The following is a 15,257-nucleotide window of genomic DNA, read 5'->3' as shown; positions in this document are numbered from 1 at the left end:
ACTCCGGAGCTGGCCTAGTTAACGGTGCTGCACTGCTTGCTTTCACACGTCCGTCCGGGATTCTTTTCTGCTCACCCCCCAAAATTAGTAAGGCACACACCCAATCCTTTGTGTTTTCAACCGAAAGAAGAGTTACTCTTATTAGCTTCTGTATGTTATTTCTTTATATTATGCAATGCTCCTGTGATATATTAGAAGCAGCCAATATCGCACTCCAATAAATGTTCAAAATTTGGTGGCAAAATAATAATCGATAAGAAATTGTAACATTATTCTCACTGCATGAAATGCAAACATCGCCATCGTAAATAATATTATTTTGGGGAACAAGTATGTTTAGAGTTTCAGCTTCTAAGATAAAATCCAATGCTTGACAAATCTCACACATCCATTTGTTTTATCATTAAACAACTTGATTGAGGAGTGAAACTCAGCAGACTTCACAAGTTGTATCAATTTTCACTGTGAATATTTAAACAAGATAATGATAATATTCACTTTCCCAACAAAGCGCATATGTGAAACCACTATGTTTGGTTTCATCAGCAGAGCAGTAGTAAAGCAATAAGGTTTCCAGAAATCAATGCTTAAATATGTTCAAATTTAAATGACGTTTTAATATTTATAATAATCATGTGTGCCAGCCTGCATAAAGACGTAATAAAGTTCACTACCCTTAACTTATCTCTACAAGCTGTTCTGCTGAATCAGACGAAGCCCATTGGTTAGCACTGTGTGTTCTTCCTTCCTCATTAGCTAACATGGCCATGAACCAGACGTGGGGACCAGGGAAAGCCTGGAGCACAGGTGGCAAACAGTAGGCCTGCAGGCCGAATCCGGTCCTCCACCTTGTTTCTACTGAACCGCAGTGCCAAGCTCCTTGCTCCTCATCAAGGAGCAGTTACATTTAGACAGTCCTAAAATTACATTCGGCCCTTTCAAAGCAACCACAAGGCTGATGTGGCCCCCAGTGAAAATGAGTTCGACACCCCTGGCCTAGAGAAATGGCCTTCGGATTCATCCTGGGTGCACGCCTTTCTAGAATGTTACGGAGACCTTTAAGCAACAGCAAAATTAACAATATTTGCACCTACGAGAAACTTGTCATTCTTCTCTTGCACACTAAAGTGTTCGTCCAACAGAATGATTGTATTACCCTCTGACTCATTTCAGCATTGCTTGCTGGTGTTCACAAAGAAGGAGGAAAAAACGGGGGGAATAAAAGATAAGGGCCACTAAGAAAACAGGCCACACGAGGACTAAAACAGAGGAACAAAGTCTTTGAATTTACCACCTATGTTTCAACACCCGGGGTCCCTCCCACACTGTGACACAGCTTTCTGTCCCCACTCTGTCATTATTCCTTTTTGTTACCAACACGAATCCATCAACGTAGCAGATAACAGAGCTAAAGCCAGAATCTATGCCCTGTAGATTGTGCAATTATTGTAAATAACTGTATTTGTTACTGTTTCTATTACTATGACTTCCATTGGCCTGAAAAGAGAGTTCAGTGTCACAGCAACTGCGGGAAAGGGTGGGTAGGTGGACAGGGACAAAACCAACGGAAATATACCATGTTGAGGGAGGGACCCCTTGGCTGGTCAGGCAGAGACTGGGGCTTAGAAGAAATAACTGCCCTGTTCTTTCAGGGCTGAGCCCAGCTCTGCTCACTGCGTGGGACCCCTGCGAGCTGTGATTATGGCGTCCAGCAGGGGGCAGGCGAGAGCAGGAGGAGAAAAGCAGATGGAGACCTGAGGGAGGGGAGAAAGCTGGTGGGCTCTAGCGCCCAGGAACCAAGGCCAGGCAGGCCTGGGCGGTGGCCTCCCCGCACCCTGCGAACATGGGAGCCTGTGACCTCATGAGACGGAGAAAGCACTCCAAGCGTGACAGCACTGAGCGGGATTAGGAAGGAGCTTCTAGGGCCTGCGGTTTAATCAATAATCCCTAGGATTCTGCTGAACCTAAACTGACAAATGAGGGCAATTTTAATAGGCGTTTTAGGGAGTAACCTTTTTTTTCCTCCAAAACCAAGGAAACTTGAGCCATAAATAACAGCGTCTATTGCCTGCGATGCTTTTCAGTGCTATCAACTTAAATAACTATGTGAAACAATTGCATGACTTATAAACGTAGTTAAGGCAACAGTCAACCACGGCTGCTGCATTTTCTTCCTATGTGAACTATCCTAAATAAAGACATGACAACTTATTAAAAGAGCAATTTATAGTACATGTCTGCTATTCAATTAAAAAAACATTTCTTTGTTTGAATTCTGCTTACTTAACTCCCCAGCAACCCCTCCTCATTTGCTTCCTGGTAAGTCCTTAGAAGAATCTCTGTAATTAATTCTGGAAAGAGGGGAGAATTAAAGGGTAGCCCCTCCTGTTCCAGTTTCTGCTTAGAACTCTATCTTCACCCCTCCCCACTTCTCCCCTTCAGAATCTGAAATTTCGAGACTGTACATTTCTAGTCAAGAGTGTTCAACCTCGAATATCTCAGCTTTCAGTTCAAGTATGCCTTACAGGACAAAGATCTGCAAGCTTCCTCAAGACCAAACGAGCTCTAACTATCTCCATCTACGACAATCCAGTCACCTTACAATCTCATTAGACTCTTATTCGGTGGCTATGATTTTTCTAAATGTTCAGTTGAACCCTTGAGGAAAAATTATTCAGTGTGAAGATCGTTTTCCAAAGGATCTGCTGCTTCCACCACTCCAGTCGAAGGCCTGCTCTTGTGGTCTCTCTGTCTCTACTCGGGAGGTGACTCCGAATATATTTAGAAACAACGCCAGCTCCCAGACATCTGGTATGTAATTTACAGGGAGAGAGCCTGCCTGATCTGTAAACATCCCACTGCTAGAGCAAACACAGTCGCAGATACACACGGTTTGGTGAGGGGCTGCACCGTACCCAGGTCGCCGTCTCCCCAGGGCACCTCTAGCCAGCCACTGTCCAGGTGAACTCGGCTCATGGCTCTTTTTTTTATCAGCATAAAAACATGACTTGTCCCTTGCCAGGTCTATTCGGCCATTTTAAGGAGCGCTGAGCTTCTTGTAACATGACCTTTCACCTTCAGGGGAAAAAAACAGCTTTTGAAAATCCGATTTATTTTCAAAATGGCCTTTCCTTGTTCTCACCACTCTTTGAGAAACTGCTGGTTCTAACTTAATTTTTTTCTCCTTCCAGGGTGTGCCCTGCGATGAAGTGAAAGTATTCCAATTGGATCTCTGCCCATGACTGTGATGGAGCAGTGAGTTTTTTTAGGAGCTCTTTGGCCTCTCCTGAGCCCCACCACAGAACTGGGTGCAGACTCATCGGAGCGGTTAGGAGCTACGCTGTCTTCAGTGATAAAGCAGAATGCAAACTGTGAATGCATTTTACAGCTCCCTTTGCTACAAAATACTAAGTCAACACTCTTCTTGCTATGGAGGTGGATTTACCAGGAAGCCTGTGAACCTTCAGTTGAGACCCCCAAGTACACAGATACTTTCTAAGACTCCGTGTGTAACCTCATGTTACCTTCTTAGAGAAGAACCACAAAGACAGATCATGCTTCAGGCTCTATAACTGTTGGCTCACGCCTCCTCCCAAGTTTACGAAATAATTAAAACACATGAGGCACTTGCTGACTTATATTGTTTACTCTTCTGTTGACCAGTTGAATCAGATGAAAGGAACCAGAGAAATTCCGGAGGGCAAGATTGGTAAGGGGGCAAGTGGATGGGCCGGCAAACCCTGTCTCCTCAAAGGCTGAGACCGTCCTTGCTTCCCCACTTTCAACACCTCCCTGAAAGTTCCCTCAGGTAATGCTAGCCCAGATCTGAAACCACCAGATTGTTCTGGACCTTGGGAACTTCAGGAAGTATCCTGAATTGCATGAACATGCAAGCCACGCTTATGGTTTTCTTGTTCATGGTCTAGAGCCCTCCATTATTTCATAAGGTAATAGTGTATGGGCCGAACAGAAAAACAACAACACATGTAAGTGAAAGAACGATGTGGCTTATCTCAAGAAAAAAAGACTAAATTTTCAACAGATTGTGGTTTCCAAAATCAAGAGAGAAAGAGTTTTTAAGATGGTTTTCAGACAACAGTGCTGCTCTTGGGAGAGGTGACTCAGGGCCAACCTTTGGTGCTGCGGACAGCTCGCTGGCCACCATGGGGTCCACCCGAGTTCCAGTGCCAGCACTGACATGAGCAGTGGGACCATTGGGAGTTAACCTTTTGAGCCTATCTTCTCCTCTGGAAAGAGAAGGGAATTCTACCTCGAGTCGAGCATAGGGTTGTGATGAGTATGAACTGCTCAGCCTCTGACCAAACACATCTGGCCCCGTGCAAGCCCCCTTCCACTTGAAACACTCACTTCCATGAATCTGTACGTAGTTGCTGATTGCATCTTCTAAGCAGAATCCAAACTAACTTAACTCATTTAAGGTTGTGCAGCCTTAGCCCCTCTCATTCCACTTGCCTCTACATCTGTAGGAGATATAAATATTGGGTTCGCCAAAACCATTCATTTGGTTTTTGCCATATGATGGCTCTAGTAGCTCTTAGTTGTCTTTAACTTCATTTGAAAAGATTTTGTTAGATTGTATTGTGACAGCTGTCATATCAGCTTGCATTTAAAAAAAAACGTCAAAATTGGTGAATTTTTGTGTAGCCATTTTAACATTGAAGGAGAAAGAAAATGTGCAATATTTTTGGCATATTATGCTTTATGATTTCAAGGAAGGTAAAAATGCAATTGAAATGCAAAAAAAGACTTGTACAATGTATGGAGAAAGTGCTGTGACCAATTGAATGTGTTAGCAGTGGTTTGTGAGATTTTGTGCTGGAGATTTCTTGCTGGATGATGCTCTACAGTCGGGTACACCAGTTGAACACAATAGTGATCAATTTGGGACATTCACTCAGAACAATCAAAGTTATACCATGTGGGAGATAGCTGCCATATTCAAAATATCCAAATCAATAGTTATTGGTGAAAATAAAAAATGTGTCTTTTATTTTATGGGAAAAAAAGTGAAATGGACTTTTTGGCCAACCCAATAGACAGGTCAAAAGTTAGTGACAATGATCACATTCTTATGCTGACTCTCCAACCTATACTTTTGACCAGGTCTCTCTCACCAATTTTAGGGTCATGTCATCTTAAGGAAGGCACAGCCATACTCTTCAGATTACTTTTTATCTATTTGTTTCCACTGATGGACATCATAAGGTCATTGTTTCATGCCACAAAATACAATTCTACAACATTTAAATGACTTCTATATAATATATATCAAGATTTCATTCTATAGGTTTACCATTATTCATTTAGCTAATCCCCTGTTAAATGATATTTAGGCAGTTTTCAGTTTTAGGGAATCAACATTATTTCCTATCTTTGTGAATATGTCTAATTATCTGCTCAGTGTAAATGCTTAAAATTTGACATATGTCATGGAGCTATCTCCAGCAAGATTGGGCCTATATATATTCTCATTAAAAGTACTGGGAAAAATTTGAAACTAAATTTAATGAAAGTTTGCTAAGTGTTTTCTTTTTCTTTTTTTTTTTAAATCAAAGCATGGGACATTTCTCTTTTCTAATAATTTTAATATATTTAAGCTCTATCAAAGAAGATTGTGTAAAACTGTTTTCTTTATACAAAAATTAGATTTTTAACATAATATAATATCTTATTTTCAACTCCCTCCAGAATCTATCTTCATGGAAGGTACGTGAGACTCATCCAGGTGAGTTAATCTACTGGTTTTGAAGCTTTCTATCACCTCACCCAACTCTCTTCCGTTGCTCAGACCTGTGGTCAAGTGCATGTGTAGGTAGTTGACCTACAGCTTCAGGAGGAACAGAAGGCTCTTGATTCTACACTAAGTAATTGTAGGCTCCTCCTGGGCCTTCAGGACCTGGAGACAATTTACCACTCTCTCCCAGCACCCGGCCCAGCGCCCAGGACACAGTAAGGACTCAGTAACCACTGGCAGAGTTGTTAAATTGTCTTCTTTGTAGTTAGCCGCTTTTGATCCATGCTAATTTGTTAATTCTTGCTGATAATTGCATTGTTAAAAAGTAATTGAAAGGAAACATAATTTGGATTGAGGGAGAAGAATCTGCTTATTTCCTTGATCTTTTAAAGAACAGTATTCCATCCCATTTAAAAGTACGCTGTGGATGTTTTAAAATTTTATAATAATTTGTAAATAACATTCTTCAGACTCCATCCGTCCCATAGAAAATACAACTTTACAGTCTGCGGGGAGGCAGTAGAAGGTCCTGTTTATCCTTGAATCTTCATTTCCGACTTTAAAGTCTATCATCACCCATGTTGATATTCTACTAAAATGAAAACTGGTTATTCTTTCTAAAATTAATTTCCTCACCTAGCTTCTCTTGGTACTGTGCCATTCTGCTTTATGCCTTTGATATTTTCCTATTATAAAAATTACCAAGTTTGTGTTAAGCACTTTAAAAAAAGTTGTTCTATTCATTTTCCCGTTTTACATCATCACCCTCATCCCTTCTGGTCCAATTTAAATTATTCAAAGTTGCCATATTTAATTGCCTATGAACAGTTTTTCCTGCATGACAACATCTTTCCTTGCCTCTGGGCCACCTACAACACCTGATGACAGGCACAGGTGAGCCGCGCCAGGACTATGAGCTGAATACAGTCACAAAACGAAGTGGGCAGGTGCGTTTTCCGCACTGACGAGAGGGAGCAGCACAGTGCGGTCCTTTGCCCTGCAGTGCGCTCCTTTTCAGAATCCGTAGTCTTGGAAGCACCCCCCGGATTTAAAGTTAGTATTTGCACACACAGGCCAACAGAGTTTATTTCAGGAGCCAACAGACTCGCAATGGCCGCGCCACTAACCTTGACTGGTCAGAATAGCCCAGCTAGCGTTTCGTTTAGGAGAACATTCCTCTCTCCTCGCTAGCCTTCTTTTCGAGAGGGTCTGCTTTAGGCAGCTCCTTCCAGCGGCATTATCTGTGCGCATAGTGTGCTTGACGGCCTGCGACAGGCAGGTGTCATGGGAGAAGGTGCTCTGGCCACGAGAAATACCAGCGCCCGGGAGCTAGCTACTTTTTCCTTCCCTTCCCACTTTCACAAAGACTCCTGTGGGGCTAAGTGGGGAATTGCCTCGACATTGAACTTTATTCAGCAACCCTTGGAGCAGGTTGATAGGTGGTAGGTGCGTATGGTGGGGGGGGGAGGGGGCGGCAAGGGCCCGAAATGCAGCAGCATTTTCTATTTTTAAAGTGGAGCCTCTGCTGCAGCCGGAAGTATTTAACTATTTGTGAGAGAGGGCAAGCAAAAACACATAAAACTGCTTTTCTGAGTCGGAGGAAACAGTATAACAACAAGAGCTCTGTCTTTAAAACACCAAAACCCATCAGTTATTTACAAATCAATCTGTTGGTAGTAGCTCCAGACAGAACTTTGCAGCCAGGAAGCTCAGCGTGTTCTGGGTCTGGTAGCCTCCCCCTCCCTCCCCGGGAATAAACAGTGTTCAGGGCAGCTGGCAGCTGGCTCCGGCTGTCATCTTGTAAGGATCTAAGTTTGGAATTGGCTTCTGTACAGAATCACGGGCGCCTTTTTTTTTTTTTTTAATATAGGCACAGCTCACAGTTGCGGTTTTTCTGGGGGCCACTTCTAGACCAAAAGACGTCAGCAGTCGATTTAAGTGCAACTGAGATTTTTTCCACCGTAAAAGGCAGAGGAGAGAGTAGCTGGAGAGATGAGAGGAAAAACCAAACCTGCACCTGGTATGTTTCACTGGCACATGATCTTGAACGAGGCACCCTGTCCGTGACTGGGTGAAGCATGACGGGACTTGGAGGATTAACTGAGCTGCGGATCCCGTTACGCAGCTTTCAGAGCACGGCTTCTACACAGAGACCCGCCTGGATGAAAAATGGTCACACGTTCTATCACTCATCTTCACTTTGTTTCATCGCTGTGTTTTAGACTGTGCCGTCTGTTAGCATATATGTGAAAACAAGCACGGGGTACTGCCTTCACAGAACGAGCAGGAGAAGAACACATTTCACGAGTAACATTCTTTCCCATGCACTGCCACATTAGATGGTCAGTCCTCCCTCCAAGTTATCCCTAATGAATACCGAGAATAGTTTTTCCTTAGCTTGAATTAAGTTCTAATCCTCCCAACTATGTGACCCGGGGCAAGTGGCTTAATCGTAGCCCAGTTCCCTTCTCCATAAAGCGAGGAGCCCAGGATAAGGTCCCTGTCTTCTGGTCTAACACTCTTCTGTGCAGATGCTATGGTGAGGTGGTAAATGTGCTTTAGGCATGTGGGGGCCGCCACAGCGGAGGCCAGACGTGCCCAGTTCCGCCCAGGCTGCCGGCACGGGGGGCACAGTCTCAGGCGGAGTTAGAAAACTCGGGAGCCTGGTCAGCGGAGGAGCCTGTCCAGCCCTGCATAGTCACACCTGCCTGTTGTCTTTCACCCCTGCCTCTAGGGGGCCCCCTCCCCCACCGTGGTGGTCCTGAGGCAGTATGATGATCTCCACAAGCCACGTGGTAAAAGTAAACACTTATTTTTCATTTAAATTTTAAAATGTAAGTCGAGTTAGTTTCAGGTGTACAACATGTTAGTTTCAGGTGTACAACAGAGTGATTCAGTATTTCTACACCTTACAATGTGATCGTCCCACTGAGTCTGAGACTCACCTGTCACCGTGCAAACCTGCTACAATAGTACTGACTATATTCCCTTCAGTAGGAAGGGGGTGGGGGAAGGTGAAAAGGGTAAATACCAATTTCTGTGTGTGAAAGAAATTTCAGTATTAAGCTTTTGACTTTTGGGCTTTGCATTATCATTTTGTTATAGTAAAAGAAATAGAGGATGCTTCATCATGAAAACTGGGATGATTTCTTCCTTAAAACAACGCTGGACACCTGGTGAATAATGATCTATTGGGTCTGCCTCCGGCCCTGGGCTGTGCACCCTCATTGTGGGAACTGAGCACTGGTGTCTGTGGGTTCCCGGGCTACAGCGGCACCTCTTAAATGGCGGGTGGGCGCGCCAGAAAAAGTTAGTTTAAGGAATAGAGTGTGGAATCCCCAAGAATACTTCAGGAGGACTTTCTATAGTCCTTGGGAGTAATATAGTACATTTCCGGGGCAGTAGGGGAAAAGCCGCTGGCTCTGGCTGAGACGTGTGCGGTGCTGGCCTGTAGAATACATGTAATAATTCACCTGAACAACTGGGTGAGCTAAGGAGCTCGTTACTTCTCTCAAAAATGTTTAATGCGTCAAAAAGTGAAAGTAATTTTTCAAAGTGACTCCATGGCATTGAAGAAAAATGCTGTTGCAGTTAACTTACTAGAAAAAAGAAAGAAAAAAAGATAGAATCAACTGAGTGTGCTCAGCTTCATGATTTCTTAAAAGGATGAGGGACTGATTCCGCTTGGGACAGAATCAGTTCAACACTGGGTGTCTGTGGTCATATAAATAAGAAAGCACTGGGAAACCTCTAAATACACAGAAGAATCTAGCACCTTTCCTAGTGTGAATACAAAAATGGACTGGATAAGCTGCAGTATATCACTGGGACTTAGGAGTAGGCAGAAGTTTTAAAGCAAACCAGTACTGGATAAACCACTAATGAAAATAATATAAATTATACTGCGTAGAAGATAATGGACTCAGAACTATTATGTCAGAGAAAAACCACAAGCTATTCCATAGATTGGAGATGGTGTACTATTACTACCCACAAAGGCGAAAATAAAAATGGAAACCTTGTAGGAAGAATACAGGAAATGGAACAGTGTCATTCTACTCCTGGGGGGCCATTCTATTCCCATTTTAACCAATGCTGATGTGTCTGAAAAGTTGGGGAAATCTGTGATTGGTTACTAAACCTTAGTGGGAAAGTAACAAGAAAACAGGAAAAGTGTCAAAGAAAAACAATGGAAATCGTCAGACACGGAGGCACTTCTATGGGAGACGAATCCTAGTATTTTAGATACTTCAAAACAGAACATTGAAATCTATGTGGCATTATGATGGAGATCAGCATAATCATCCAATCACACGGTCAGGAGTGAGTGGACATGTCTAAGAACTTCTGAAAAGCTAGCAAGTGGGACCAGTCACCTTCTACAGCTTTAAAAGGTAGATTTGGGACACAAAATGTAAAACGTAAACTTTTCCTTTTTGCTTTGGCATTCCCAAACTTCAGGAGCTCATTGCTTCTGAGGGCTGGGGTTGAGCTAAAGTAATGAAGGAGTAATCCACAGATAAAGAAAGACGTTTGAGGATATATTCATGGAACTCCTCCACTGTCAGAAGAAGATCAAGATGAACAGACTCCCACTTAGATCTGGGGTGACAGTCCCTCCCCCCACCATAAACTATGGAATATTTCAGACACAGATGCTGTCCACCACCCGGCTGAATGGTTATCAATGCACAGCTGGTCTTGTTTCATGTGTAACATCCCCTCCTAGGGGTTATAATCCCCACTCCTAGGATTATTTTGAAGCAACTCTCATTATATAATTTCACCCATAAATTATTTCAGTATGTATTCTGAAAGATGAGGACTCTTTATAATCATCACTTTAATATCTTAATTACTGTACCTCAAAACTATAATTTCTATGTCTCAGCAAATATGGGCTGGCAATTTTTATGTTCTAAACAGCAGCTCAGTTCATAAACTTCTTTCTCTAATGATACCTAAATTGATATAACCCTCAAACCCTTTATCTCTGGGCAAAGGTCTATGATCTCTGCATTTTCTAAAATGTGTTTTTGAAAGTATAAGATTCCCAGCCCTAAGAAGAAAAAGAATATTCAGTTTTTCTACATTACCAGGAGTTCACTAAGTACAAGATAAAACCTTCATCTTAAACCATCACAAAGATGCTCTGTTACCTGTTGGTGGTAAACTTCCGCCCTGGCTAAGTCGCATCTGGAACAGGCCATTATTTGGTCCCTGGAGTCAGCCTTGCGGTAAGCGTCTTCACAAAGCCAAGTGAGTGTGCGACTCTTAAGAGTCGTCTCTGAGCCCCATTCTGGTTCTGTTTTATTTCTGATTGTATTTTACTTAAACATGAGGACCTTGATCTTCTGGCCTGCTGATGGGAATGAGGCCGGTGGGGGTCGGAGGGCAAGCCTGGACTGAGCATGCTGGCGACATTGAGCGATGCTGACAGATTGTTCTCTAACAGTTACCCCTTGTTTCAAGGCCCTTCACAGCTTATGCATAGGTTGCTGGGAAACCTACAGTGACATCTTGGGGTTGCTAGTAGCTCCTCCCTGAGTGGGGAATGAGCGGCTGGGAAAGGCCCCCCGGGGTCTGAAGAATCACAGCTAGAGAAAAGACATTTGGGGTCGGTAGAAAATCACACTTCTAGCATCAGGGACCAAACGCTGTGGTGAAGGATATTTTATTGGCTGGTACACGCAAGACCTGCAGAATAAATATTACTAAGAAGGTCTATTCAGTGTTACCAACTTTTGGGGGTGTGTGATTAAAAAACCATAAGCATAAGATAAAAATCCAGTTAAATATAGTTTGAAATAATAATGCTGTATTCCTGCACAAATGCATTTTTATTGTAGATAAGGAAACACAGTGGTGAGGGGCTTCTCTGGAGGGTCATGGGCCTGTCCCCAGTGGTCAGGAAATGTCATATAAAGAGAGATTCTCCAATAGCTGTAACCTAAAGGTGATTTCTACCCTGCTGCAGTGTCTGTTAATACGAGAGTTAAAATCTTCTCAAAATGTTTAAAATGCCTTCTATAATATTATAAATAAAAGATGTCTCTAAATTTGGAATATTTTAAACAATGACAATTGACTTAAATAATTTTTTAAGAAAGACAAATACTAATCAATGCATGTAAAAGAAAAGAATAAAACACAATTTTAATTCAAAATACTGACATGCTTGAATCATGAGAGACTAACATAAACTCTACTAAGGCATATTGATTTCTAGTTGTGAATGAAATAATGAGGTGGATGAATGTCATTCATTCATTTAATATTTATCCAGTGCTGGTTGATGATACACGCCAAGGACACAGAAAAGAAAAGAGTTGTTGCCACTTGAACCTGAGACTCCAGGGAGGCATTGTAGAATCGTATGGACCTCAACTGCTGGGTAAGTAACCTTCATATGCCTGGGAATGAAAGGTTCTTATCCTCATGGCAAACTCAGAAATTCCCATCTCCTGGTGATAGCGATGGCCCCTTAACTACTAGAAATGTCCCTAAAATATCTGACTTACATATAATTTTCACTGAAGTTTAATAAATTGTAAGCAGTGAACCATGAGACTCAATCAAGAGGATGTGACCTTATTGCAGGGCATTTCCATGACTCAAATTTTCATGAAGCCCCAAAGAGTTTTGTGGAAAAGTAGGCAAAACTGGAGTTACCATTATTCTCACCACGGTATCTGTGGAATCACTTGGCTAGTATATAAGCTGTTAAATAAATGGAAAGTGATGAAAATGAAAAATGCGAATGCAGAAAATGGGACTGGACATTTCTCCAGACTTCTGTAAAGTGTGTACTTAGAAAAAATTATTTACTGCATTAAAAAAGTCCTAATTTTATTTTTTAAACACAATACATAGAAATAAAATATTTTGAACTCTTAATGATGTGGCTTTCAAAGGAAAAGACAGACAATTGTATTTAAACAACAATAAAATTAAAAAATGGAAAAAAATCACTTTTACTTGCATTAGCAATTTATGTACAGGCAGTTTAACAAAGCTCAGTAAATCCATTCCTTAGTTAATGTTACTGTTCGTGGCATTATTCTTGCCAGTGAATGATGCAAATATAAGTGCATCATTCATACAAACTTTGTCAAATCTTGTCTTTTTATCTAGGAGGAGAGTTCAGAAGCAAATTAAAAGCTTACAACTCTCAAGCACTTTGGCTATTGGTCAACCCCCCAAATGTTCATGGTTCATTCATTGCTCAGTGATGATGGTACGTGTAAAACAGCTCTTAATATTCTGTAATGTTGCTACTTTGTGACCAGAAAACAATAGATAACGTAACAGAAGTAGCCCATGGAAATGAAGCAACAAAAACCCAAGACTGGAAGAGTTACTGCCTCCGTAACACATCACCCCTATGTCATGGTGAGCCTATGGTTGGTAAGAAAGATATGCTGGCTGACAGAATATATAATTGACCAGCCATTTCATGTAAAAGTCAGAGTTTAGAAAACAGTTAAAACATGAGAAATGAAAGAAAAACAAATAGAGGGAAGAAGCTGCTGATTTTAAAGTGATTGGAAGTACAAAGTCCCTCAAATATTATGAACAGTCTCCGGGTCCTGGGAGATTCCTGTTGGTAGGTTTGAAAGCAGAAGATCTGGACAGCCCCCCATGAGGTTTGCCGAGTTGAACTGAATTCAACCCAAGTTGAATTCAAAGCTATATAAGCTTTTTGCCAGGTAAATCCCAGTTTAACAGACAGAGAAGTGATGGCCGTTCTTAAATGAGCAATAATACCCATGTCTTATATTGAAAAATCTCTTGATAAATTTAATCATTATTACCTCGGGGCTTTCAAATGTTGATGCCAAAGTGTGCATAATCTAATCAGTACCTTCATCATGCCCCGAGTCCTCCCCAATTTCTCTTGACTGTGTCTGTGTTCATCAATTTCCAACACCATCAACCTTGAGTGAGGCCTAGTCCGAACTACTGTATATTACTGTGCTGTAACATCACTAACTTTTCTCCCACATCCATTCTGGCTGGCAGCCAATCCATTTTCTCTTGGTGGATTAAGTGATATGCCTGGGACTTGCTTCAAAATCGTCTCCAAGGTAGCGTTTGCAAGTCTGACTGTGTGCTTCTGCAAAAGCAAGGTTGCGTTTCCTAATGGGACATAGCTCTCTGTGCAATTTATCTGCCAGGATGTCACTCAAGATAGGAAGCTTTATCATAATAGATTTCTTAGAAAGCTAATTCCTCATGCTAGATTTGCCTTGCTGATATTTTATTTAAGATCTTTGCATTGATATTCATGAGTGAGATTTGATTAATTTTTAAATTCCATTTCCCTTCTTCTCTGAAAGTGACCACACTGCAGGCACAAGTTCACTGTTGGGTGGGGCATCACAGGTCAAGCACCTTTGCATCCACACCTACCGATGTCCACACAAAATGCAAACCTGCTCCTTTCTGTCTGCCCTTGTCCCTGGAAGGTGCCGTGTGTGACTGAAACCTGGAACCACTGCTCAGAAACAAGACCTCCGCGCAGTGCAGCGTCTTCCTCTAACCACAGCCACCTCTTCCATAAAGCTCAGTTTTATCCTACCGCCAGGAGAAAATCGCCGCTGGTACCCCTCAGGAGGGGAGGCCCACGCCCACCTCAGCCACGTCCCTCCTGACAGCCCGTCCTCTTCCCAGGAGTTCCCAGATCACCGAATCCTTCCTCGGTCTGTCACCAGGAAGCCACGAGACACACTCCGTAAACTGTGTAAACATAGGAGACACAAAAAGAGCTCCCCAAATTGCTCTTGGTGTAACATCAGGAAAGGTTAACCCTTTTACAGACCCTCCGAAGATAACTGACAGGGCAGGATACAATAGGGAGAAAGGAGGAATGATGTTGCTAAATCGTATTTTTCCGAGAAAAAAGTTGAAAAAAATCCCCTCAGGTTAAAAATGAAGAACTTTCCAGAACATCTGTCAGAAAGGTGCAGCACACGGAGTATGGAATGGGCTCTGAAAGATCACACAGCTTAACCCAGGATGACAGACCCAGGCGTGAGCAGGCGTGCGGGGGCAGGCAGCCCACCTCAAGGGAGGGTGCCTGTTTACTGAGCCTGGGTGGTCTGGTCCACCTGCCACAGAGCAAGGCTGACCGTGAACTACATCACCATGATGCAAGGAATGCTTTTAAAGATGCATTTGCAGAACCAGCTCTTCTTCAGTAACTAGACTGACTGGGTATACGTGCAGGTAAAAATGCTAGAGCTGTTAAAAAAAAAACAACTTTGCTAACATGACAGGAATAATAAGTAAGTTCCTTAGAAATGCTAATGGCTATCTATAAAATCCTCCAGGAAACATTATACCTGATGGCAAAATGTCAAAAACTTTTCCTCTGAGTTCAAAAATAAAATGCATACTCATTGTCACTGCTCTATTTAAAATTGTGCTGAGGATTTTGATCCATAATGTAAAGGAAGAAGAAAGAAAAAATGGTATGACAATGACAAAGGGAGAAATGAAA

General features: G+C 42.2%; 1 protein-coding gene across 8 annotated transcripts in view; it reads right to left on the bottom strand.

Moving 5' to 3' along the window:
- The window catches only part of ASB5 (ankyrin repeat and SOCS box containing 5), a 73,451-nt gene that overhangs the window by 10,032 nt on the left and 48,162 nt on the right, over nt 1–15,257 (bottom strand). Inside the window, exon 1 of one of the 8 annotated variants that reach the window (XM_053659937.1) lies at nt 6,883–7,065. The exons of 6 other annotated variants lie outside the window; for them this stretch is intronic. In XM_053659937.1, the coding sequence (XP_053515912.1) occupies nt 6,883–7,006 (124 nt within the window). In that variant the 5' untranslated portion in view covers nt 7,007–7,065. Of the gene's footprint in view, nt 1–2,915; nt 3,044–6,882; nt 7,066–15,257 lie in introns of those variants that run through there. One more of the 8 variants, XM_053659938.1, reaches the window with a different exon arrangement.

This window comes from Artibeus jamaicensis, unplaced genomic scaffold, assembly GCF_021234435.1.
Source record: "Artibeus jamaicensis isolate MK-2021 breed Jamaican fruit bat unplaced genomic scaffold, CSHL_Jam_final scaffold_833, whole genome shotgun sequence".
Taxonomy (NCBI): Eukaryota; Metazoa; Chordata; class Mammalia; order Chiroptera; family Phyllostomidae; genus Artibeus; species Artibeus jamaicensis.
Note: the sequence above shows the minus strand (reverse complement) of the source record. Positions and strands in the feature narration are given on the sequence as shown.